Source organism: Manacus vitellinus, unplaced genomic scaffold (assembly GCF_001715985.3).
Source record: "Manacus vitellinus isolate BGI_N305 unplaced genomic scaffold, ASM171598v3 scaffold_32_pilon, whole genome shotgun sequence".
Lineage (NCBI taxonomy): Eukaryota > Metazoa > Chordata > Aves > Passeriformes > Pipridae > Manacus > Manacus vitellinus.
The window spans coordinates 4,873,665-4,898,858 of record NW_021940460.1 but is presented as its reverse complement, the minus strand read 5'-3'; the positions used below and the strand labels follow the sequence as shown (position 1 = coordinate 4,898,858).

General features: G+C 43.9%; 1 protein-coding gene across 1 annotated transcript in view; it reads right to left on the bottom strand.

Annotated features, from left to right (window-relative positions):
• Positions 1 to 2,405: 2,405 nt before the first annotated feature.
• Positions 2,406 to 25,194, bottom strand: part of CUX1 (cut like homeobox 1) — a 189,516-nt gene continuing 166,727 nt past the window's right edge. The window contains exons 20-23 of the mRNA XM_029961379.1: positions 17,214 to 17,516; positions 12,833 to 13,021; positions 8,081 to 8,345; positions 2,406 to 3,481 (exon numbers count right to left, since the gene is read on the bottom strand). Coding sequence (XP_029817239.1) covers positions 2,770 to 3,481; positions 8,081 to 8,345; positions 12,833 to 13,021; positions 17,214 to 17,516 — 1,469 coding nt within the window. The 3' untranslated portion in view covers positions 2,406 to 2,769. The remainder of the gene's footprint in view (positions 3,482 to 8,080; positions 8,346 to 12,832; positions 13,022 to 17,213; positions 17,517 to 25,194) is intronic.

Below are 25,194 nucleotides of genomic sequence, written 5' to 3'. Positions count from 1 at the left end.
AACAAAGAAAAAAAATAATAATAAAGAACATAAGAAAATATCTGCGTCTCTCAGCCAGAAGGTTTGGTTCTTGGCTGAAGACGCAGCTCGTTGTGACTTGTTTCAAGGTATGTGTGTTTTACCAGGACGTGCATTTATCGATGGAGCTGTGCTTTGGAAGTCAAACCAGGACACTGGACAAGTACAGAGAGGTCACCCTTTGCTTCACCCCGTTCTCCCCTCGCTGGCTGTTCCCAGGGAGTGACGGCCCTCCCGGTGGGAAGGCAGAACCGCTCCCAGCACGTGCTGTCACACACTGGGGTCTGTCACTACCAATCCTCTCCTCAGCTCAGCACAGAAAGGGGCAGCTGCTCTCTCCGCTTCTCAGTTTGAGTTTTGCATCACAAGTCCCCAATTACCCAAGGAGGAATCCTGAAACAGCTAGCAGTGAAAATCGGAAATAAATCCCTGCCTTTCAGCCTCCTAGAGCCTTCTTTCCTCAATCATGGAAAAGGATGGATTTTAGTGTACTGATTCTTAATTTGTGAAAACTTGCGCTAAGTGCTGCTGTCGCTTGTTAAGAGACTGTAAATGAAATACATAAGTTCTAAAACATCATGCAAGAAATGTGGTTTCACATCTTACAGTCAAAAATCCTACTAATGAATTAATACAAGCACACTGAGGTGTAATATTGGGAACATACCTTTAAAGTCGGAACTCCTCTCCCCATCCCTCCCTCCCCCAAAATCAGAAAAGTAATATTAATTAAACTTAAGAAGTAATGAATGCACCATTAAAGTGTCATCAAAAAGATGCTGACCTAAGACAAAAGTTCAATGATACACAATACGGTCAAAAAAGTCTTCAATCAATAATATACAGTATGACAACTACATCTTGTAAATTATACCCAATACTGCCGGCAGTCTATCCCTCTAAAGAATATTTGCCCCCTTTCATCCCTTCCTAACAATCAGATAATAAAATACAGCACCTATAAATAAGCAAAAAAAAATTATATATATATATATTTATATATATATATATATTCCGAAATCATCTATTGTTAGTTTTAAAGATATGGCAATAAAGGAGTCTAAATTAGCAAACTTGTAGAAGCCATAACTGATAAAACAGCTTATTGAAAAAAGGTGGCAGTAATGCACTCTATGTGTGCACAAGTACGTAAGAAAATACACAGACGTATAAAATTGCACGCACACACTCACGCACACACATCCTTCCACGCACCTCTATGCTCACGCATATACATATAGACAACAGGAGGAGTTAGAGACAAGTTAGAATTTGATTTGTACTTTGATCAGCCCTAACCTGTGCATAAAATAACGGGGAAAAAAAAAAACAAACAACCAAGGCTGTATTTCTGCAGGGCAGAACGGGCTGGACTGGGACTCGAGAGCACGAAGGTTTTGGTTTGGAGTCTGGGCTGCTTCCATCCTGGTAAGAGCCCGTCTGGTCATTGCCATGTACTCTTTATCCACGCAAAAAAAAAAAATAAGCTTCCCACAACTAAAACGTATTTAAAATCAGTGCTTGTGGTGGGAAGAGAGTCAGTAAATGGCCACCAACAGCAGGAAAAGGGCCGGATCTGCGGCAGCTCCAGTCCCTCTTAGTGGTGTGTGACAGCAATCGGACACGTGAACTGCTTTTCCATCGATTCCAGGCAAGCTGAATATTCGGGATACGGACTACGCCCCCGAAGTAGCGGCTGAAATGTTACTGGCCAACGTTTTTGGAGCGATCTGTCTTTGCTGAGAGGAAATCCTGTACACTACGAACCAAGTGAAATGATCAAGTACATGCTGTTTCTAAGTTGTCTCCTAAACCTCCTAGATATGAGGTCTGATCAGCGTGCTCTGTGGTTAGAGGTTAAAAAGCAGATTATAAAATACCTAGATTCAGATTTTTTTTTTTTGTCCTGATTTGGCCTAAAATGGAGTGTATTAAACAAATTCTGGGCTGCAAAAGACCAGAATCAGTTAAAGCTATGAAACAATGTGCACTACGTGTCAATATTCTATTTCACTTACAAGAAAACACTAAGTCAGCTACCACAAATTAAGATATTTTCCTGATGTGACTTTTTTTTTTGTTTTGTTAAAAAATATGTGGAGTAAATGTGTTTTTTTTTTTTTAATTCAAAGTTTCAAACAACAAGATTCTTTTCTTTTCTTGAAAATATGTAGGAATCCAAACTAGTGTGTTTAGAGTCGGTTGACTGTGCAATCTCTTAGTGGCAACTGAACAGCTACAAAAAACTTTCTTTTTTTTTCTTTTTTTTGAAAAATCTCCCCTTTTTTCCTGGTTTAAGAAGATAATAGTGTATTATCGCTCTGTAGCCATTAGATGGCAGATAAAAAGCCCCCTTTTAATATGTGGGTTTGATTTTTTTTTTAAGTTTTTTTTTTTTCCTTTTTAGTTTTTTTTTTTCTTTTCTTTTTCCGTTTTTCATTTTTTTAAAGCCCCACACCAAAGAGGAGGGCACAAGGCAAAGCTGTATGAGTTATTCCAGAAATCGTGGAAATCACTTAGGGCAATAATAAAAACACTTCAGGGTACAAAAAAGCTCGACTACACATTTCAGTTTTCTTCCTCGAAAACACAAACATAAATTGGGCTTAACGCTCCTTTTTGATTTCTATATGCACCTTGGCCTATGGCGTTTTTGCCCTGTGGCCCGCAGGGCGGTTAAGTGCGAACACAATAAAACCAGTAGAGGTCCAGTTTGACTTCCCAGCTCTCCCGAGTTGGGCCAGTTTAATCTCAAAACTCCCACTCGACGGCCTCTTCCCGACTCGCGGCCTTCTCCAAGCGGTGGATGATGTTGTTCAAGTTGGCCGCTTTCTTTTTCCTCAAGGAGCTGTCTCGCGTGTTCCTGGAGCTCGCCGCCTCCGAGAAGCCGAACAAGCTCTGGAGAGAGTTGGCTTTCTGCGAGCCTGCGGCCGGCGTCGAGCTCGTACTTGGCACACTGGAGGTTTTCTCCGAACTTTCTTTTGACTTGTAGGAGCTCTCCCCCGTAAGGACTGAGGTGGAGGCAGCTGAGGTAGAGGCATCCCCTTCCGTGGCAGAGTTTGGCAGTGTCTCCAGAGCTTCTCCCGGGCGCTGCGGTGCCGGCGGGGAGCTCTGGCGCGGTGCTCTGAGCCGGCCCTCGTCGTCGGTGTCCTCCAGGCTCTCGGCCTGGAACGGCTCCGCTTTCTCCGAAGACCTGGCGCCTTGCAGTGCCTCTTCCCCCGCCTCGAAAGCCGGCTCGGCGGGCCCTCCCTGAGACTTTGCGGTTGCATTGCTGTACTCATCCGCCTCCGGGCCACTCGGCTTCCCCTCGGGAGGGCCTTCCGCGTCCACGCCGTCGCAGCTGTCCCCCTCGGAGCTGTGAGCCGCCCTGCTGCTCCTGGCCGACGGAGAGTCGCTCGACCCAGCCTGGCTCTGGCTCCCGGCTTGGATCTCCTCGATGAACAGCTCCCGGCGGATGCGAGACCTGCGGGACAGGGGAGAGGGATGTGAGTCTGCCGGGCCGCGCGGAGCCGCTCACCCACACCAGAGACGCCGCTCAAAACGCCCTCTCATGGAATTCACGGAATCATTAAGGCTGGAGAAGACTTCCAAGATCACTGAGTCCAACCTCACCCAAGCACCACCACGCCCACCAAATCGTATCGCCACACTGATCAGTTTTTGGAGCGCTTCCAGGGATGGTGACTCCGCCATTTTCCCTGGTGGGAAATGTATCCATGTTTTTCATAAAGAAAATAAATGCATTTCTAGGAGAAGAAAATGCCTTGTAAATACAAACCAACTCAGAGCTTTCCTAGAAATGAGCCCAGTGTGCCTAAACAAAAAATAAATCAGGAAAAATTCTGGATAAACCCTTTGGTGTTCTCCTGGGCAGCAAGGACAAACAAAGATGAAACCAAGTGAGTTGTGATGAAAGTGCTGTGGGGAAGCCCTGGCTTTTTACAGGCTGCCAGTCTATGAGCTAGTCTGACTTCTGCCTCATTTTTTATTTAAAAAATCAATTTCAGAACATGAATAGTGACAAGCCAGGCAGAGCATTTCATGGGAATGAATGCACTCCACGTGTGGGTAAAGTTGCCCAATGTGCCACCTTGCTCTTCCTACTACTTGAGCGGTGCAAGAATACCCCAAATACAGCACCTTGCCATTTAACTTGGTCTGTCCTCCCTCATCTTCTCTGTTTAGGAGCTCCCAAATTCCTCACAAGTAGGGAACAGTTTATGAAAAAGCCTTAGGGTCTGGGCTAACCCCTTCTCTGTTCTGCTCCATCTGGGAGAGGTGATGAACACCATTCAGGTCCTAATCTATAACCAAGAGGGAGCCTCAATGACCCAGGGCCAGGGATGAGACCACAGGCACAGGCAGGGTTTAGCAAAACTTTATCTTTCAGAGTGAAGGTAACACTTTTGGGTTTCAGCCATGGGGAACTGCTACAGGGCTTGTAGGGAAATGCTGTCCCAACACTGACAGCTGTATGGATTTTCCATTTCTCCTTAAACGTGCTGTGGAAGACAGCACACAATGGAAAAACATTAGGCCAAATGCAGAACACCATCTGAATACAGCTTTTGAAACTAATGATATTATTGACTTATTTGAAATGCAACCGAGTATTTCAGCAGTATTGCTGACTCCACACTTCTGAAGGATTTAGGGGGTCTGTAATTTTCCCTGGGAGAATATTACTCACCTAACAGAAGACCACAGGTGCTAACATTAATTTTCCATTACCATTAACTGCATGCATCCTGCAACATCGATTATCAGGCTCTCTTTGAGCCTGTAATCTCCCTGCATGGACATTGATCCAGAACACACTGCTTCTGTAACGTTCCCCAAGTCAGGAGAGGAAACTGATAAGAGCTTGGTGCCTGCATGGCATTTAAAATACCTCTGCTCCAGCAGGTACTGAATGCTGACATCCTCACCCAGTATCTGACCAAACATCAGTTCCACGTCTGGGGAAATCCCCGGAATTCACACCCAATATATTGCTTCTGGAATCTAGTCTGGCTCCTGATTAACATAGTAATTAAATCCCTATGGTAAAGAAGAACTGGTGACAGCAGCTAGAAAATTCCAGAGGGCATTCCTGTTGGTGGAAGGTGTTGGCCTCGACATCCACACACCCTGTTGGCATTTATCAGTGTAACTCAAAACGTCAGCCATCTCCTGGGGTGTTTGCTGCAGTTCCCTGGACAACATCAGAGCAAGCACAACACAGAGTTCATTGAAAAATGTGCTCAGAATTTGGGATTACAATTCCAGAAAGTCTGGTTTAATTCCTGATGGGCCTGTAGTATCATCTCTGTGACCCTACTGAATTTATGTGCCAGTTTCCACAGGTGAAGTGGGACAGAAATTCCTTCCTCCCACTCTTTTGTGATATTTTTAAGACAACAGAGCCTCGAACTCTCGTGTGTCCTGTATGTGCTTCACTAATGCAAAGTAAGGGATATTTATTTAATATTTTGAGAGCTATGTGACTGGTAAGGTGTAAAGCCACAGACTTGGAAAGTTCACAGATATATCAAAATCCTTTATACCTATTTATATTCTGAAGTGAATTATTTCTTTGCCTGCTGAGGATTTTTTTTTAAGTTTCTTTTTGCTGCAGAAAATAAATACTAATGCTGAATTTCCGTCTGGTGGACATAAAGGTAGATCTTGCTGCATCAACCACCTCTGGAAAAGTGAGATTTGGGCTGAACCTGAAAGGAAAAGCATCACTGCAACAGGATTCCCAGGAGACGGGAAGACAAACCTGTCCAAATCTGTGCCCTGCCTTATCTGAAGTTATTTTAAGTAAAAATTAACATTAAAGAATTTAGCAGATGGCTTGAGATGTGGAACTGCTTCTGCATGAAAACTCTTCAGTTTGGAAAAGAAATGGCTGAGGGAGAGTATACAAGAGATAAATAAATTAAAGTGTGGCCTGGAGAAGATGAACAGGGGAAAGACCACCCATTTCTTACAACACATGAGCTGCAGAACGGTCAGACCCTGCTCCCCTTGCAGAACATAAAACCTGTACCTCTTCTGCAGTGTCCTACAAATTATTTAAGAGTACTCCATGCATGAAAGCTAAGAAAGTTACTGTACAGAGGAAAGGAACAGGGATGTGTTTTGATTTTTCAGTGGTGCCAACTGCTCAGAGCACCCAGGGCTCCAAACAGGCTTGAAGGAGCTCTTAAAACTCCCGGAGTCTCAGCAGCACATCTGGGAGCAGGTCCAGATCGCTCAGCACCCGGGTTTGTGCTGCCCAGCAGCCCACAGCCCCTTGTTTAGAGGTGTTTTTATTTTGCATACAGCTGTCAGCACCTCCCCTCCGTGGCCGAGCACGTTCCCGGGCAGGGCAGCCTGTGGGAACGAGGGAGGTGACACATGCCACCAGTGCCACCAGTGCCCTGTGCTCGTCTGCCTAAGTGAGAACAGCACATCTTGCTGTCAGGCCGAGGGGAACGTTATTTTCACAGGCATTCCTCCAACTTGTGTATAATTGCCTGGAAGTGGGAACTGGAAGAGGCCTGTGTTTGGAGAACTCTGAGCGGCGGAAGATGCTGCGTCTGCACCGAGTTCAAGGCAGGGAAACTCAGTGTAAACGTGATTATTTCTTGGTTATAATTTTAAAATTTTGTATAGTTTACTACAAACATTATTTAACTGTTGTGCATAATATTTCTGAGATATCTCATTAAACTCTGTTGCTTCTGCTTCAGCAACTTCCCTGGTAAAAGATGAGAAGGGCTAAAGTGAAAAATACCCTTGAAATGTTAGCAGTTTCTAAAAACAAACAAGTTTAGCAGTCTGGACTAATTAGGAACATTGCTGGCTCTGACTGAAGGAGCAGAATAGTATTAAATCTGGTAGCTTAACTGTACCTGTTCAATATTCATTAGCACAAATATCTTGGAGAAAAGTCTGCTGCACTAATTAAGATTCCCAATCCCAAGCACAGTTGATAATATGTTTATTCAAATCCTTATAATTCTTATATGCTGTTCTGGTGTTGTTTCTTTTTATTGCTGTCTCTAGGCCAAAACCTACTTCAGTGGTTTGAAGGTGGAGAAGGTTCCCTCTCAAGTGAGAAAGGCACTGAACAGATCAACATCTTATTTCATTTTAGTGGAGCTCAATGATTAAATCACAACAGTGAAATAAATCATAGAATTACAGATCGTGGTTTGGGATGGAAAGGACATTAAACACCATCTCATTCCACCCCTCTGCCATGGGCAGGGACACCTTCCACTAGCCCAGGTTGCTCCAAGCCCCATCCAACCTGCCCTTGGACACTTCCAGGGATGGGGCAGCCACAGGTCCTCTGGGCAACCTGTGCCAGGGCCTCACCACCCTCACAGGGAAGAATTTCTTCCCAATATCCCATCCAACACTGCCCTCTGTCAGTTTAAAGCCACTCCCCCCTGTCCTGTCACTACATGCCCTTGTAAGAAGTCCCTCTCTGTGGCCACATCTGATATCAGGGTTATCAGTTCTCTGTCCTTCATGACTCTATAGAGCTTCCCAAAAACACACTATACCTATTTTCAGAGCTCTCAGTGGCTCAAGACCTAAAAGAAAATTCTCTTTTTTGCTCTCATGCAGGAAAACAACACAATGAAAGCAGGACAATTCTGATGCCATCCGGACACTTCCAAGCACCCCCCATCCAGTGACCCAGGGATAACACCCACAACACCTCCCTAACACGTGTGAGTGTGCCTATGTGAGTCAGACAGAGCAGCCTTGCCTACTGCAGTGGGTTTATAAATATTCATCAGTGGACATCTCTACATCCACGCCCACCCCAAAAGCGAGACTTTCAGTTTAAAAGCACTACTTCCATCAATATGTGAATATTGCTGCTCCTCAGGGATGACTTAAAATCAGTCTGGAGCATTAGCACCACGTTAGTCAGAACCTCCCTGCTGTCGAAACCGTTCATCTTATACAACCCCCCGGTGCTGGTGGAAGCAGACACAGTCTGCTGGAGCAGAGCAGCACCCTGCCAAAGCAAACCCAACAAACCCCTGAGGAGCAGGGCTCCCGGGAGATCACATACCTGTAATTGTGGAACCAGTTGATCACGGTGCTGGTTTTCAAGTTGAGCTGCGTAGCGAGTTCCTCAATGGTTTTTGGTGATGGGTATGGCTTTTGCTGGTAGGCTCGTTTCAGAGCTTCCTTCTCCTCTGGTGCCAGCACCACCCGGGGCTTCTTGAGCTGGTGCTGGGGCTGTGGGCTGGCCCCCTGGCTGTAGTCGATGCCAGCGGATGAGGACTCGCAGGACTGACTGTCGCTGACAGAGCTGTGTCGCCGTTTCATGTAGGCTGAAAGAGAAGCACATTGGATCAGCCCCGGCTGAATACAAATGCAAAATCAATGAGTGCACGAGCTGCGGGATAAACACGGAGGTGACAGGTTGTAGATGCACGGATGGGCTACTCGGGGCATCACCAGAGACCAGAGGAGAGCAAACACGGGGAGGATGCAAGAGGCAGAAAGAGCAGAAAAGAGGGTAGATCAACTGGAAACCTGCCAGGGTCTTCTGCTTTTTCAACGAATGTGGGACACGAATGACAGGGTTCAGTTCACAGGACTCATTTCAAATTCACTCTTTTGAGAGCAGAACTCCCATGTGAGCACCTGATCGGGACAGTCGCACTTCATTTCAGCTGAAACGAGTTTGGTGGTAAAAACATTTCAGATGTGCACGAAGGTCTCTCTAACACTAAGGTCTCTGAAGGAAAAATATGACCGTGGAAGTGGAAGGCAGCCTTTCCTGCCTTCCCACACCATCTCCAACACACGATGGCGCTTGGAGCTCAGAGATCCCAGTGATGGGCTGTGCTGCCTTTTCCTACAGCTCTTCACTACGGCAGTGACAGGTTATGAAAGATAACCAGCCCCCAGCACCCTCCTCCTCCCCTACACAAAGCTCCCTCCAAAACACATGTACTTTCAAGAAAGCTCTCACTGCACTGATGGAGCTCGGTGAGGCTGTGATCCTGCCACTGACCCTCCTCCCCGACGGGGAGTGAATTATCCTGGCAAATCCCGCAAGGAAAGAGTCCCAGCAAACGCTGTCACTGACTTGATTGATTTACACCAGGCACAGAGAGGTGGGATTTACTGCACCTGGCAGTATCATGCACAAGCATTGCTAATGAGGGGGCTGAAAACAGCAAATATAGATGAATCTTGTCAATAAAATCTTTAATGGCCTGTTAAATACCTTCTAGATATTTAAGAGTTTAGGTATTCGAGAGCTGCAATTTGATAACCTTGGCTATTAAATTCCAGACTACACCAGCCTGACATCAATCTAGCAGGCACTAAATCTCCAAGAGCCAGGAGCTCTGGTTGGAGCCAGGGACTAACGTGGGGCACGTCACACCGGTCAGCAACCAAATTCTTCAAAGAAATCAATTCCTCTCTCCCCACAGCTCTGCCTTCAAGCTGAGGGTGCACAAAGAATAAAAATACAATGCAATCAAATAAACTGCAGTGTTCAAAGCCCTGCTCACACTGGCCAACTTCTGCTGGCAGAGCTCCCTCCAGGACTGGCCGGGTTTTCTGGCTCCAGTGGGTTCCAGCATCGTGTCCTCTACACGCTGGCACCTCCAGTGGGACCTTTTACGCTGTGTCTTACTATCACTGAAGTGAATTCTGAGCAACTCTGTAACCTTTGGGGGTATCTGCATGGCCTGCATTTTGTTTTTCCTGAATATGACAGATTACCTGTGGATTGCCTGCTGTGTAAGATCACTGGCATGGAACAGAACGTGAGATGCTCGTGATCCATCACTCTGACGTGATACAGTCCTGCACACGTTTGAAAAAACCATAAAAAACCAAAGTGTTTTTGTTTTAAAATAAATTTCCTTAAAAACCCACCTATTGAAGTTGTTCCAACCAGATGCAGAACAGCAAAGATTCTGCATTATTTCAAGGTGACCCATTGGCCTTATTTTTGCAGCCTTCAAGGAGCTGTAACAACCTTCTACCATGGAATTAATCATTCCAGCAAGAGAATCTCACATTTCTATAAGGTTTTTAATCTCAAGACTCCTTCCTAGATGTTATTTCCAACTTGCACTGACATGCAAACTACAGACAAGGCTCCCTTGTCTCCTTGGATAGCAGAACCAAGAGGCTGGAGGACAACATCCATCACCTGAGCAATGGGCAGCAACTTCAAGAAGGCCATGAGACAAAACAGAACCTGGCATGGAAGATGTAAAAAGGTGCTCAGGGTATCCCTACCTCTGCTCCTGGAACCTCACACTGGGATCACCAAAGGTGCAGTGGCTGATTTAGGCTGCTCTCATGGGAATGAAACAAATTCTATAAATGCTCACATTTCATTAACATAAAAATAAAGAGGAGGGTGTCCCCACTGCTCTGTCAGCAGCAATTGTTTTCTGGGGGATAATCAATTATCAGAACAAATTTCCATTGGGCCAAAGGCAGAACTAGCACCCAGGCTTTATTTAGGGTTTAATGCTGGTCTCTGGAAACTCAGATGACATTTATAAGAGCTTTTCCATTTTAATTTTTATTTCAAACATATGTGCTGTGTGTAGACAGCATAAGGAGATCATTCAGCACATTTGCAGTGACAGCAAGGCTCAAACTGGAATTCAAGTTGCAAACACACTTTATTTTTGGAGAAGCTTGATTTTTGTCTGTGACCAGTCTCCACTTCTCAGGAGACATATGAAAAAAAAAAAGAAACCCAGATGTAATTTGGGCAAAGGTCTGGATCTGGGTCTGAGACTGACTTGTCAAAGCCAACTCTATCCCCTGATTTACACCTTTTTTCCCCCTCACCATAATTTTTATCTTATGTGGTATTGAACAAGATTATTACAAGGCAAAATAATGGGGAAATGAGGGGAATTAAATATTCTCCTGCCAGCAGGATTCAGGGCTGTTCTGTGAAGAGTGTGATGCTGCCAGCAGCACACACACAGCCTGGCAGGTTATGAGAGGAATGAACTCCTGCAAGGCAGGAAAGGTGTGCAAAGTGTCTCAGCCTGGTGAGCCTGCACCCCTGGCTTCCTCCAAAGAGGGTGGTTAATGTACATTGCAAATTTTCAGAACCATTTTAAAATGGACATTTATAGCACAAACTTCAGCCTGGCGGAACAGAAAAAAAAAAAAAAAGATATATGCAGCTCACCTTTATCATAATTATTAATTTACTCCCTTAATAAAATGTGGCAGAGAAATAATTGATAATAATGTTTCACTGGAAGCAGATCCAGGCGCATTGTTCTTTAACTGACATTAGCTGAAGGGAAAGTTAAATTCTTAATGTGGCTCTAGAGCAATTTAAAAGGTTAAATCACAGGATCCTTACCTGCATGAAAGGATTTTGCAGGAAATACAGGTCTGAATTCACTTCAGACTGCTCTGAGGACAGCACTTGAACAGCTCAGGAGCTCAGTGCAGAGTCTCAATGATTTATGGCCTTATCTCTATTCAGGTACCATCTACAGAGCATATGTATTGCTCACTGTTTGATAAGAATCCAGTTTAGAAAATAGTTTTGAAAGGATATTGTCAACACTACTTTTAAATTATTTTGATTTTATTTTCCTGCATTATGGGCAATATTCTCTTCGAGGCTATAAAAATCCAGCTAGCTGACAATTTTATTTCTGCCACTTTTCTAATACAGCAAAACCCCTCATGGTTCCCTTTGGTTTACAGTTGGAGGTGGGAAACCCAAGTGGATTTTACTCCCCATGGAAGATCACTCACAATCTGTGATAAGATACTGCACTGCTTTATATTACACTGTGATGAGGATTTGAATTTCTTCTTAAAAGCCTGCAAGACTGTAATTTTCCCAGAAGCTCCCTCACTGCAATTTTAAATATAATCACCAAGTTCTTGATCAAATGTGTAAATGCTTTCAGAACATCAGTCAACAGCAGTGCTTTCAGTGTACACGATTAATGATGTCTGTGCTAATATCATTAAGGGATAGCTCGAGAGATGTATATATCATTAATTAGTTAACTGCTGATAATGGCAGCCTCTGAGTCTCTCTTGTAAAATCACACAAACGTACTAAAAACAGGGCTCTGAATAACCACTGGTCTTTAGTAAGGAATTTCAAATAGAGAGAAGTAGGATAAATGTGCAGGATATGCTCCCTACTAAGATACCCAACAACAACTCAGATTCTTTCACAGGTCCACCCTCACGACCTTGTTTTATGTGAGCATGTACTAACACAATCACCTTCCCCCCTCTCCATAAAGGCTACAAATATAATTTTTCTCAAACACCCTTTTATAAAGGCTGCATTTTTCTTTTCTCCTAGAGACCATCAGTGCAGGACTGGCAAGAAGCTCTCTCAGGAATCAATGCACAGTTCTTCCAGCCCAACATCTGTGACCAGCTGCAGCACTATTAACTAATAACCCAAAGCCAGCCCCAAACTTGCATTTCTCATTTGGTAAGGCAAGTTATCAGTGCTACCCCAGGGCCTCAGTAATTAATCTACAGGAGAATATAGCAATGATTTCCCAGTAGCTGGTGAATATTCAGGGTTTGGGGTTGTTTTTTTTTTGTTTGGCTTTGTTGTTGTCGGGGTTTTTTTTTAACATTTCTTTCCTTCTGAGATGTATCTGCTTGAGCAAGCATCAAATAAAGCTCTGGAAAAGCTGCCACGAAGTCCTTTTGCATAACCTTCGTAATACTGGATCAATGCTGCCTCTCTACTATTTATGGAGAGTTCTAAAAGACACGCTGATCTTCGAGAGGACGGAAAACATGAGTCAGCACCGGCGCCCCGAGTTACCTTTTTTCTCCATTCGTTTCATATCCATCAGCTTCTCCACGTTGTTGGGATCGTTCAGCCACAGCTGCATGCGGACAAAGGGCTCCCGTCCCTTCAGACTCAGCTTGTGCCAGGGCTTCGGGCGAGCCAGAAGGTCTGAGACAGAGCCTTGTGTTAGGCCTAGGATTGTCTCCCCGAACAAACGCTGACCTAATACGAAATCGAGAAGCGCGTGAGTTCACTCAGCCGAGGGGCTCGCCGGAAAGAACACGTTCTACCAGACCGCTCGGCAATTGTTCTTACTTCAGAAGGGCTTGAAAACCCCAAAAGAAACATTTAGGAGGATAAAAGCTCTGCCCCCCCACTGAAAGGGTAAATATTGAGCTTTAATTTAATCCTTGGGATCTGCCTGAGACACACGTTTGGGGACCGGGACCTTACAGCGAGACAGTGTGCAAAAAATAAAATTAAGGAGCTGAAAAGTGAACTGAACTTCCAGCTAAGCAGGCAACTAGTGAGAGCAGAGAGGCTCCTTAGCTCTTATGCAGGAGGGCAGTGCCACAGCTTCATTCCAACAGGGCAATCCAAACATTTCCAGCAATTAATGAACCAAGACCAGTGCAACCCCCCCACCTTCAGCAGTGTCCTCACAGACACGTGTATGTATTTTCTGTGCTGTACTATCTGTGGGGTTCTAACTGTTGTCTCACCAACCAGAGATAATCACAATCTACAGTATTACAGGTTTTTTTACAGCCTCTACAGTACTTCTGGTTCAGGATACTTAGTTTTAGTTCTCTTTCAAAATGCTGTCGTTTTATCAGGGTGACATCTGCAAATGCCTTTCAGTGCACAGCATCTGTGAGTGCACTGGTGACACTGACTTTATATGGTTAAGGTCTATCTTATCAAGGACTGGGGAAAATCCCTGTGCAGCTCGAACCCAACCACAGAGCTGGTTTTCTAAACCCCTTCACTTCAGCGTTCTCCCTGAGCTGAACTGCCTTGATCCCAACAGCTTGTGCTACAAGAGAGAGCCTGGGGTCATCTGAGTCACCTAGGTGATTTAAGACAGAAGCCCTGCCATTATGGAATTTCAAGGTAACCCAAAGATCTTCCCATACCCCCCAAGTTTGGGCCTTGGGGTCCCGTGTCTGATCTGTAGCTTTTGAGTGCCCTCACTAACACACAACAGAACACTTTCCCTTCACTTCCCAGCACTCTGAGCCAGTGCCAACCAACAGATTCCTAAGGGACAACAGGGATGAGTGGGGGCTAACGACCCTACAGCTCTGCAGGACATGCCCACACCATCAGCTCTTGCCTTCACAACCTCACCTGATCCTGACACAAACAGGTCATGGAAAACACCTGCTCTATAGACCTATTCTCTGTGCTTAACTCCAGGATCTCCTCCTCATTCTCGTTAAAAATATCCCAAGACTGCTTTTGGTGATTTTTGTTTGTCTGTATGGGGAGAGAAGGGAACGTGGGACCAGTCAGAAGATGAACAGTGTCCATTCAGATGAGTGGGGCAGGTGGGTCTGCAAAGCTTTTGGAGGAAGCAGCTGAGATGAGAGGCAGAGAGGGGAAAGGAAGACAGGGCTTAACATGACACTCTGCTAATAAGCTCTAAAACTAACACTGAAAATGGTTCTTACAGACTGATCAGAAACCTACATGCAGAATTCACTTAAGTTCCTAAGTAATAAGTGATTTTCCATTACCCTCAGTATCAGGAAAATCAGACAAAAGAGGTAATTCAAGGCCAATTTTATCTCGTGTATTGCTGGGGTAACCTGCTCCCTGTTTGTGTTTAAAAACATCAGTTAAGGCCTCATCCATTTCCCTGTAAACCTGCCAGCTACCAGCAAGATAAGACAGCTACTTTAAAAATCTGTTATTGTGTGGCCACACGAACAGGAATATGGGCACAAATTTGCAAAAGGGTTGGGAATGAGCAGCCCAGATCGGGTACTAACAGCGCTGCTGAAGGAAATGAACCTCAAACTACACCCTAGAAATTAAAAATGCAAAGGTGGAAGGAGGTAACATCATGTTCTCTAGGTGTTAAGAACAAAGCTAAAGATGTTTATGTCATTTATATTATTCCAGGATATGGCAGGAGGGGATAAAACACCTGAAAGCCTCCCAAGCTAATGGGGAAGGTGTTAGGAATCATCCTCAGCAGGCAGCAGGTGTATCACGCTCCATCTTCATCAGAGCACTATTAATAGCGGGAATATTTTTAAGCACAGGTTTCCTAAAACTTCTCCTCATCCTTCATGCCTGTTCCACTGATGGACAAAACTTTCTGCGTTGGTTTCATGGACAGTCCTGGCCCTTTCTACAAAATACCCACCACTGTAATCCTACAACAGCTCAGGGCATCTGCTTCCCTCTCTAAGTTACATGTTGCCCAACAGGGAATCACTGAAGATACTCTGACATTTGGGGCAACATATCCATGTTAACTGTTTTCTGAAATCACAGAATCATCATTCAGTGATAAGGGACCTTAAAGACCATCTTGCTCCCCCCCTGCCATGGGCAGGGAACCCTCCACTAGCCCAGGTTGCTCCAAGCACCATCCAACCTGGCCTTGGACACTTCCAGGGATGGGGCAGCCACAGCTTCTCTGGGCAACCTGTGCCAGGGCCTCCCCACCCTCACAGGGAAGAATTTCTTCCTATTATCCCATCTAAACCTCTCTTTCAGTTTAAAGCCATTCCCCTGACTGGTGAGAGTTGAACAAGGCCCCGTGGCCTAAGACAGAGAAACCTGTGCACCAGTCAATCTGGTGCACTAGCACACTGAGGGCACAAAAGGAGACATTGAAACTGGTTCCACACCTAATGCAGAGTTTGGGGCACATTTCCTGGCTCTTCTGCTGCTTTTTAGGCTTGTCAGCCACACTGTAGGAAAACAAAAATCATGGGAAATAAAAAAGACTAAGTAAAAATGGCATCAAAGCAAATGTAAACAAAAATACTTTTTCAAACCTCTCTGGAACACCAGAGCAGGTACAGCACTCAACAGCATTTTGCTCAAAAACCAGGGGCTTAGACCTACAAACCCTGATCATGACTTAAAGCTTTATCCCTATGTTATCTCCACTGAACAAGGAACCACCATGTGCCCATGCCAGTGTGCATGGACAAGGAATTCTGCTGGGCTCAGTGGAACACAATCTCATGCAGGGTGTGTCCATGATCAAGGATCAAGGCCATTTTCTTTTTTTTCTTTTTTTTTTTTTTTTTTTCCAAATTCTGTTAAATGAGAACTTGAAATCTCCCCCCTCCTGGTACTTTTCCCCTTAGAAAAATAATCTGAGATAATAACATTTATTCTGTGTCTAGATGAAAAAAAAGGCTTCCTTACATACTAAAACAGAGGAGTTTTTGCTTTTACAGTCATAATGTTCAGATGACATGGACAAAATTCTTCTCACCTAAGTATCACTGTCAGTCTAAATGTAAACTTATCTTTTTGGTCCCATTTGTGGTGAAGAGAATTCTGGTACCTCTGGAGAGTCCCAGATGTTATTTTGAACACCTAACAGAGGGTGAGATGAATCCCTTGCTAAGCCCCAGAAGCAGGAGCAGGTAACACTGGGACAGCCTTGCTGCCCTCCTGCCACAGACTCAAAGGACCCCTAAAGGTTTCCCAAAGCCTTGTGAGGGAAGCAAGTGCTAAAGACATATGAAGAACCAGTAATTTAGAGGCACAGTGGCAGCATTAATTAATGTGGACTTCCTGTACTCAGATCAGGTTATTCCCTTTGACTATTCCACACACAGAGTCATGTCAACATGACAATGAATTCAACACCCCAAAACTCATCTGTAGGCAAAAGCAGACTCAGTTTTGCACATCTCTAAGCAAAGTAACTGAATGGCCCTGTGCAGTGATCTACAGGCTCATCTAAACCTCAGCTGAGTCTGGATTTACCCTCCCAGCTCTACGGGTAACACTGTGCTTTTGCCTGTGATGCCTCTCCCTCTCCAACCATGCTGGGCTCCTCTACCTCACCTGTGCCCAAAATGCTGGGCCTTGAATCTGTAAGCATGGGGAAAACAGCCTCTTTTCCAAAGAGAGCTCTCGCTGGTTTTGGGGTTCTGGTTGTCCTGACAGCCTGCTGGACTGTACTTCGGGAGGTGGGAGCAGTACCTGGCTGGTGAGCCAGGAGCAGAGCTTAGGAAGAGCCAGGGCGTGATGACATTTTAAGTAGAGTGTGACAATCTGAAAGGATTTTTCTACCAGCTTAAAAAAACCCCAAATATCTTCTTCACAAATTAAAGCTTGGGCCGGAGTATTCTCGCAAACATCTACCGAACTACAGCTCAAAACCAAAAGCACTTACACGTTATTTCGGTCAAGAAACGAGAATAAAGCGATTTACCAAGATTGTTGTCCGTTAGCACTTCCTTGACCCTCTTTGTGATGCCATAGGTGTCCAGCTCAGGGGACATGGCCACCAGTTCCTGGATGCTCAGTGCCGAGTGGCCCGACAGCGGCAAAGGGGTCGTGGATTGGGATTCGGAAGCCGGCGGCTCGCTGGATTCTTGGGATTTGCCATCCTTACTTGTCTCTATAGCGGGGCAGGGCTGCTGCACCAGTTCAGTCAGGCTTTTCACTGACTCACTGGAACTCATGGGAGATTCAGGAGCAGGACTGCAACTGGCAGAAGTCTTTGGAGTACTTTCTGTAATTGAAAAAAAAAAAAAAGAGAAAAAAGGCCCTGCTTTAGCATAATTGTAATGTTTTGATTGCAGGATATTTAACTTTCCTTCTCATTTATATTCTACCTACTTAAAGAAATGCCTAAGTATGCAAAATTCTACTTGCTATGACTTGGGTACTAAAAAACCTCTTCTTAAAACCAGAATTATTTTCTAATTTTATCTTGAGTCATCTCTGATTTCTTATAAAGACAAGATGTACAAATACAAATAAAAATCAGGAAAAACTGGAGTGCAATACTCTGTAAGTTTGCAAGCAATTTCCTTGGTCAGGAAATCTCACAGTTTTGCTTGCCACACCACTTTTATATAAAGATGTTTTTAAAGCTGCCATTATAGACTGGTTTAAGCTTCCTTTTGTGACTTGCAGGAAACTCACTGAGCCACTGTTTTGTGGTGCCAATGAGGGATTTTCTACAACTGATACAACTCTATATCTTGAGAGTGTTATTGATTTCATTTTGTGTCTTATCACATGCATCACATTTTTGCAATTCTCTTTGTCCAGAAATAACAAGATTAAAATACAGTTTGTAATTATGCTGTATTAATTAACACATTTGAGAATCCAACATAAAGATAGTGAGTGGATCAGGAGACACCCAAATCTGTTATTGTGACACTTGGTTTAAAAGAAAGCTTTCCCAATCTGTTAATTTGCCAACAACAATAGGTTCTGTACAGAATGTTTTCCCCCAATAAATTTATCTCTAACAGAATGTACTGACTGAGCTTATCCAGAGAATCCAGACATCTAAGGGTACAGTCTGAACATTTTTAAAAGCAACAACACGTAGACAACGAGGTTTACAAGAACAATTCCCCTCAAAAGATAAAGAGCTCGTGATTTCTCCATCCAGTTCTTTCCCATTTTTGTGGAGCTGCTTCCTCCTCCTTGCTGTCTCCCATCTCCTGACCTGACACGGTTAATCTCACGGATCTCAGCTTCATCCATCAGTGGGTTTGTCTCCAGCTCTCTGCAGGATGAGGCCAGACTCCTCCAAAACTGTGCTTACTGGGCCCTGCAGTGCTGCTATGAGAGGGTTCTCTCCCCTCATCCAGTCCCATCACTGCCATGGCAATGGCCGAGAGCAAAATTCACTATTTTTTTTCGGTTTGTTTGTTATCCAGAATATTTATCAATATTTATCAATGTCAAATAATCACAGAACACACAGCATGGAAACACATCCCAAACACCAAGGGGAAATACTACAGAAGTAAAAGTCAGACTCAAATGAGGCAAGGTGCACAGAATAACTCTTGTTCAGGGTACTGGAAGCTTCCACATGCTGCACTCAAGAGGCTCCCTGACACTCACATAAAGTTGCTCTCTCAAACCAAAAAATCTGACTTTTTCCTTAGTGCTTTATGAGAGATGCAAAAGAGGCAGACATAAAGGAAAGCGAGGTGCATATAAATCTTTAAGGTAATCAGCATCCTGCAAATCCTATTTCTTTTCTCTGCTCACCCTGGGTCAGCACACAACCGAATAAACCCCCGCAAACGTTATTTTTGTATCGGGAGCAGCAAAGGAATTGTACAGTAAATTTGCCCTGATTCACCCATGCGAGGGACCAATTTGGCAGATCATCCATCTTGTTCACTGTACACTGTCAGGGATGGCATGAATTCCCTACATGATAAACAGATTTCTTCTCAGGTCTGTGTCCTTTAACCCACAGCAAGGTCAAAATTATGGCTGCCAAGCTAATAAAGCGCACGGCACTCGTTCAACTTCCCTCTAATTTTGTCCCTTGTGCCAGCTTATACAAATCTTCCTGAATAACTAGAGCAGCTGCAAATTTCCTATACAATTCCTCATCCGTGCACTGCGCACGGAGAGCAGGGGAAAAAAAAAAAAGCCAAAATAAAAAAAAACCAAACAACAAACCCCAAACAAAACCAACAAAACCAACCACACAGGACTAAACAAAAGCATTTCCTAACGCTTCCCTCTCCCTCTCCTTTCCCTGCCCACCCTAATTACGAACACAACAAAGGTAATCTGTGTTATCATCTATCACTGAGATGCTCTCTGTTGCTCACATATTAAGCTTATTTATTTTTTATATCACATATCAAGAGCTTACTTGAATTTCATCTTTAAGACCAATCTGCTGCTTATTTGCTCAAAAAGGTGGGATTAGCTGAATTTAATTTTGGAAGGCAGTACAGATGACAAACTGCTTTTTTTCCCCACCAAAAGGCAAGTGTACAATGATTTCTGGCAAAGCATTATGCACTTATACCACAAATAACTCAAAATATGTTCCCCGTTCATTTTTAGCATTTTCTCCTTCTGGAAAAACATTTTCAAGATCACGTAAATATTTGAAGAAAAGATATATTATTTGGGAAAGTAAATTCAATAATCAAATAATGCAAACATTTCCCGTTAATCTACTTAAAAAATTAAATAGACATTTAGAGTACAAGTGACTGCTGACAGAACAAAGGGGAAAATTGACTGTATTCACTATTCCAGATTTAACTGTCAATCCACTGCCATTTCACATGTTTTATGAAATAATTTGTCTGTATTCATTTCCCTCAAGTTCCTCACAAGACAAAGACACAAATTCAGGACATCTGAAAAATATACATTAAGATTTCCAAAGTAGCAATTGACCATTTCCAATGAAAATAATACATCGAAAGCTTATTTCTTTAAAACCTGCTCTGCTTTTTTAACCCCAGACTGCTCTGAAGAATAGCACTAACTTCAGAGCAATCCAGTTTCTTATGAGTAACTGATATTCACTGGATGTTTTCACATTTGTGCTTAGTGAGGAAGAGATCATTTTGTCAACACAAAAGTAAAACTGCATTACAGGCTGTACAACCTGCAAACCCCATGGCCACCACTTATTGATGAAATTTCTTTAATAAATTCCAGGTGAACTTTGCTGTACCAAAGGGGTGCTGCAGTTTGCTTTCCAACAGCCCGTATCCAATTTAAAATGTGAAGGGAAAGTCCACAAGCTTCAAAAATAAGGTGCTGGAAGTAAAGAGCTGGAGAGATCAAGAGTATCCCCAGTGATGAGGTCATGGCAGAACCTGGGAATTTTTTAAGCCTCAGGCAGCCAAAGAAATCAGTTGTGCTCTGAGCTTTACAGAGGATGGGAGAAACAGGGTGTCCCCAAACTATGGGAAGATGGTGACCATGTGATGAAGACACAGCTTAACATGACAGTTTTAAATGACCAGAAAAACACATGTAACTTTTGCACAATTACAGGTTGTTGTTGACAAACGCCATTAAAGATTAAAATACACCATAAATGTATTTAAATTATCCAAATCTTCTAAAAATGCAAGTATAACAGAGTATGAAAGGGCAAAGTTTCTACCAGGCCCTTTTTACATTATTAATTCAAAATATAGTCTGGGGAATAGAGAAGTTAGGCACTTCCAACTGCTTTTAAAAAGCACATTCAAATATGCAGCACGGAAAATAATAATCAAATGCAAATCAAGTACTAGAAGAGATGTTTTCAGAAATGGGCCAGCAATCTGAAATATTTGGCAAGTGTAAACGACCTCCATTCATAGCTAAAACATGAAGAGAACCAAACACCAACACTGGTTACTTCACAGGCAAGTATGTCTTCAAAAAAGACAAATACACCTGAGGCAGTTTGCCAATGCCAGAGAGCCATTCCTGGGAACACATCACTCCTGGTATAACACAGGGGCCTTATTCTTAAGTCAGGAAATTCTTCCCTTTTGTTTTTTCCTACTACAGTACTAGAGAGGGATACACAATCTGAAGCGAAGATGTATAAATTGATGGAAACAAAGTCAACATTACACAAACACCTTCTGATTTTCTTTTTAAACACTGTTTCCCCAATATAATATTGCTGCTTGAATTACCCTCTTACTGCAACAACACCCGAAATCATCATCACAGCCTGCCCATTCCCCTCTCCACCCCTTAGTATCTGTTAAGAAACTAAACTAATTTTGCAAACAATTAAGCAAATAGGACTGGGGTCTGTCTGAGTATTTTAAAACACTGGTTGAGAACCATAACAAAGTGACCTTGCCTTGGTTATATGAACACAAAAAAGTCTTTTGTGGCCTTGCATTCCCTTGCACAATGGATGAAACCAAACACTGCTTTGGTCCCATCCGTCCCCTAGACCTTCCCCAAAGCTTCTGTCATGACAGTGTTTTGGAAAATGGGAGAAAGTCTGAAAATAAGTTCTGGTCTCAATTCACTGGTTGTGATGGTTTCCCTGAACTTCACATTAGATTTTCTTACTCTTCTCCAACTACAAGATTTCCCACCCTCATGCTGGGGACAGCCCTGGGTCCTCAATTGCTTGACTGTCCCACTGGTGGCCTGCAGATTACCTGAAAACACTTCTCCCAACACAGTATCAGCCTGACACATCCCTCTACAGGGTCTGATCATGTTCTGCCACCATAATGTGACAAAATTCCTACAGTGTGTAAGGAATCCCAGGTTGTACAGGGCTCCCCTCCCGCAGTGCTCCTGAGCATCACCCCACTCTGTGCAGGAACTCAGCAGAGACATTCAGTTTATCCTGCAAAACTGCAGGGCACTGGTCAGGAAGGAGCATTTCTGTGATGTACAGGAACTCTTCTGACCACAGGAAGGCTTCCAGCACACCCCATGGTACTGACACAGCTCAGATCCACAGCACAGCTCAGCTGGAGCTCCTCTGAGGCTCAGGACATCTCAGATGCAAAGACTTGCAGGTGACTCCTGCTCCAACCTCCCCAGAAAAATCACAGACATCTACAAGACCTGACACCAGTCCCGGGTGTCTCCCCCTCAACACAGGTATCCGGGTGAGGGAGTGGAGTTGAGACACGGATAGGGTTTCACCAGTCCCAGAGGCATCACATCTGCCAGCACGGACGGATTCCTCCAGCGGAATTCCTTGTATGCGTCTTGAGAGCTGCAGGTTTGCTACTTTTGCTCAGACCCTGCCTCACCTCTGACAGCAAACTGACTTCACAACCACTTGTAAATCAAAAATTCAAAGATTTGAACAAGATAATCTGAATTTTTGAGCAGAAACCACAAGCCCAATGCTCCGGGCCTCTCCTCCCGGCACACTTGCCCATCCATAAAGACACCCTGTACTTCTGAACCTCTCCAACCTTTGCTGCTATCACAGGCTTAGCTAATAAACTGCAAAAGGACTCAAGGGGAATGAGGTACAGAACATGGTGAAGTTGGGGAAGACCATGCAAAACACAGAAGGTATTCAGGGGCCTCTAAAAGGATTATGAAAAATATTATATTCTAAAGACAGCAGGCAGACAACAGCTGCCTTAAGTTTCAGAGCGAAGTGGATTGAAAAAGCAGATCCACTATAATTTTCAGAGACAAATCTCAGTAGTTTATCTGATCCACTATTTAAATTTCAATACACAGTCCTCTATCTGCAGTAATAATAACCTAAATTCCATTTAGTGTTCATTTGAGCAGTCAGGATAAAGTCATTTCTTATTATCTCCCCACTGTGTAAAAAACAGCTTGAAGGTAGGAAGTCAGCAAGCATTTTCACCAAAAAGTAATTATTGTAAGTGACATTTTTACTGCTGGCATGCCATAAGGCGAACTGCGCATTTGGAAGGACAAGTTGCTAAAACAAAATGACAGGGTACTCTGTGACATTCCGACAAGAACCCAAACACAATTTCACTGGCGCTTGCTTTGATGCACCACTTCCCCCCATGTCCAAAGCTCAGGCTCCGGGTTTATGCCAAACCAGGCAAATTCAAAGTTCCTTCTGGAGGAATGGGGGGAACGGCCACGTCCTGAGCCTGGTGGAGTAGGAGGCACTGGAGCATCCTGGGCTCTGCTAGCTCCCTTTCTGGCACGTTAATAGGGGAGATGAAAGCAGACAAACATGGACAGGAGATTTCTCTGCAACCTCTTAAAAGAGCATTTGCTACTTCAGGGCTGCGTTTACCTCCTCGTGCCGATAAGTTAACGGACAACAACAGACCTGGCAGGCTGCCTGAGATCAAAGTGCCTCACACTGGGACTGGATTAGTTTCTGTTTTCCCCGATGATGAGGCTGCCCATTCTATCCAATTTGCAGACCAAAACCCAGGGTATGCTGTCCTGAGAATCAGGGTCTGATCCCACACAGCTGATCAGCATCCTCAGGACAACTGTGGTGTTCAGTGTCCTGGGCTCTGAAAACTTCAGAGAGATATTTTTTTTCCCTCCTATCTAATTTTACCTTTAGCCATGGCTGCCTTTGCAGGGTAGAATCACAGAATAGTTAGGGTTTGGGATGGACCTTAAAAGCTCATCTCATTCCAACCCCCTGCTATGGGTAGGGACATCTTCCACTAGACCAAGTTGCTCCAAGCCCCATCCAACCTGGCCTTGGACACTTATAAGGATGAAAAGAATTTAGCATTCTAAACTTAATCTTCTAAAGCACCATAACAACAACTCTCCTCATTGCAGTGAGTGCAGCACAAGTCTGAACTACGTAATAAAGCTGAGCAGCATTTGTGGGAGAGCACTACAACTCATCCCTCTTCTGACTAATTAACAAAAATACCCGTGAAAGCACTTTCTCCCAGGTAGTGCTTTTGGTGGATTTACTCTAAGTGAGTGAACCTTGCCTAGTCACAATTTGCAAATTAATGTGGCTTATAAAAATATGATCCTCCCTACAGTTATAAACTCCCCCACTTCTATGTAGGGAGTACACAAACCTCCCTGCAGTTTGCATATATAATGATGGGAAATAATGTAGGTACAGGCACTCAGAGTTGCAAGCCCTCGTTAGAGTTACAATTATAGATTCCCACTCTGACCATGGAGAATTTGTTTGTTTGTTTGTTTCATAAATGTTATAACTTTGGGGAAAATGTTATTTTGTGTCTTGGCTCAGAGGGAGATTTTATGTGGATGAAGGGAGGGATCAAAGGAGAACTCCTTTAGGAAAGGGTGCAGATGTATGTGTGTCTGCACTGAAAGGGGAGGAACCAGCTTTGGTTAACTCTGGAATTACTGGGCTAGTATAAAAATAAAGGTTCCCACTCTGCATATTAGTATATGTTAAGTGTCAGGAGCACATAAAACTGAATAATCAGAGTAGATATTAGAAATACCTGAAAAAACCTGCTGCTGAGTCTTGCTGAAGGATTACACAGCATTGTTGCAATTTTATGTTGCACTTTCTACAACTGTATTAGCTTTGGGCCTGTATGAAAAAAGTGTGTTTTCAGCTGCTCTGGAAAGCAGAAGGAGCTGGAGAAATCAGATGAAGTTCAGAAAAGAGCAAGTAAGATGGGAGCTGGCGACAGGCTCACGAGGAGAGATTTACAGTTTAGAAGTTCTTTGGGAAGTTGGGCAACCAATTCTCTTCAATGAACCCACAACCACAAACGCCTCAGAGTGTTAGAAATCCCACTGTTGTGCCCAAAGCTACATTAAAACCTATGTTAAGGTTACACAAACTGAAACCTCTACTGAGTTAGGAGGACTGGGGAGTACTGATCGCTCCTCAGGGCAGCCTGAGCACCCAGGATGTCTGGAATCTTGTGCAGGAAAATACAACTGGAGTTCATCAACTGAAGTGGAATGTTGTGCTGAGACCTATCGAACTCTGGGACAGACACATCAAGCCCTGA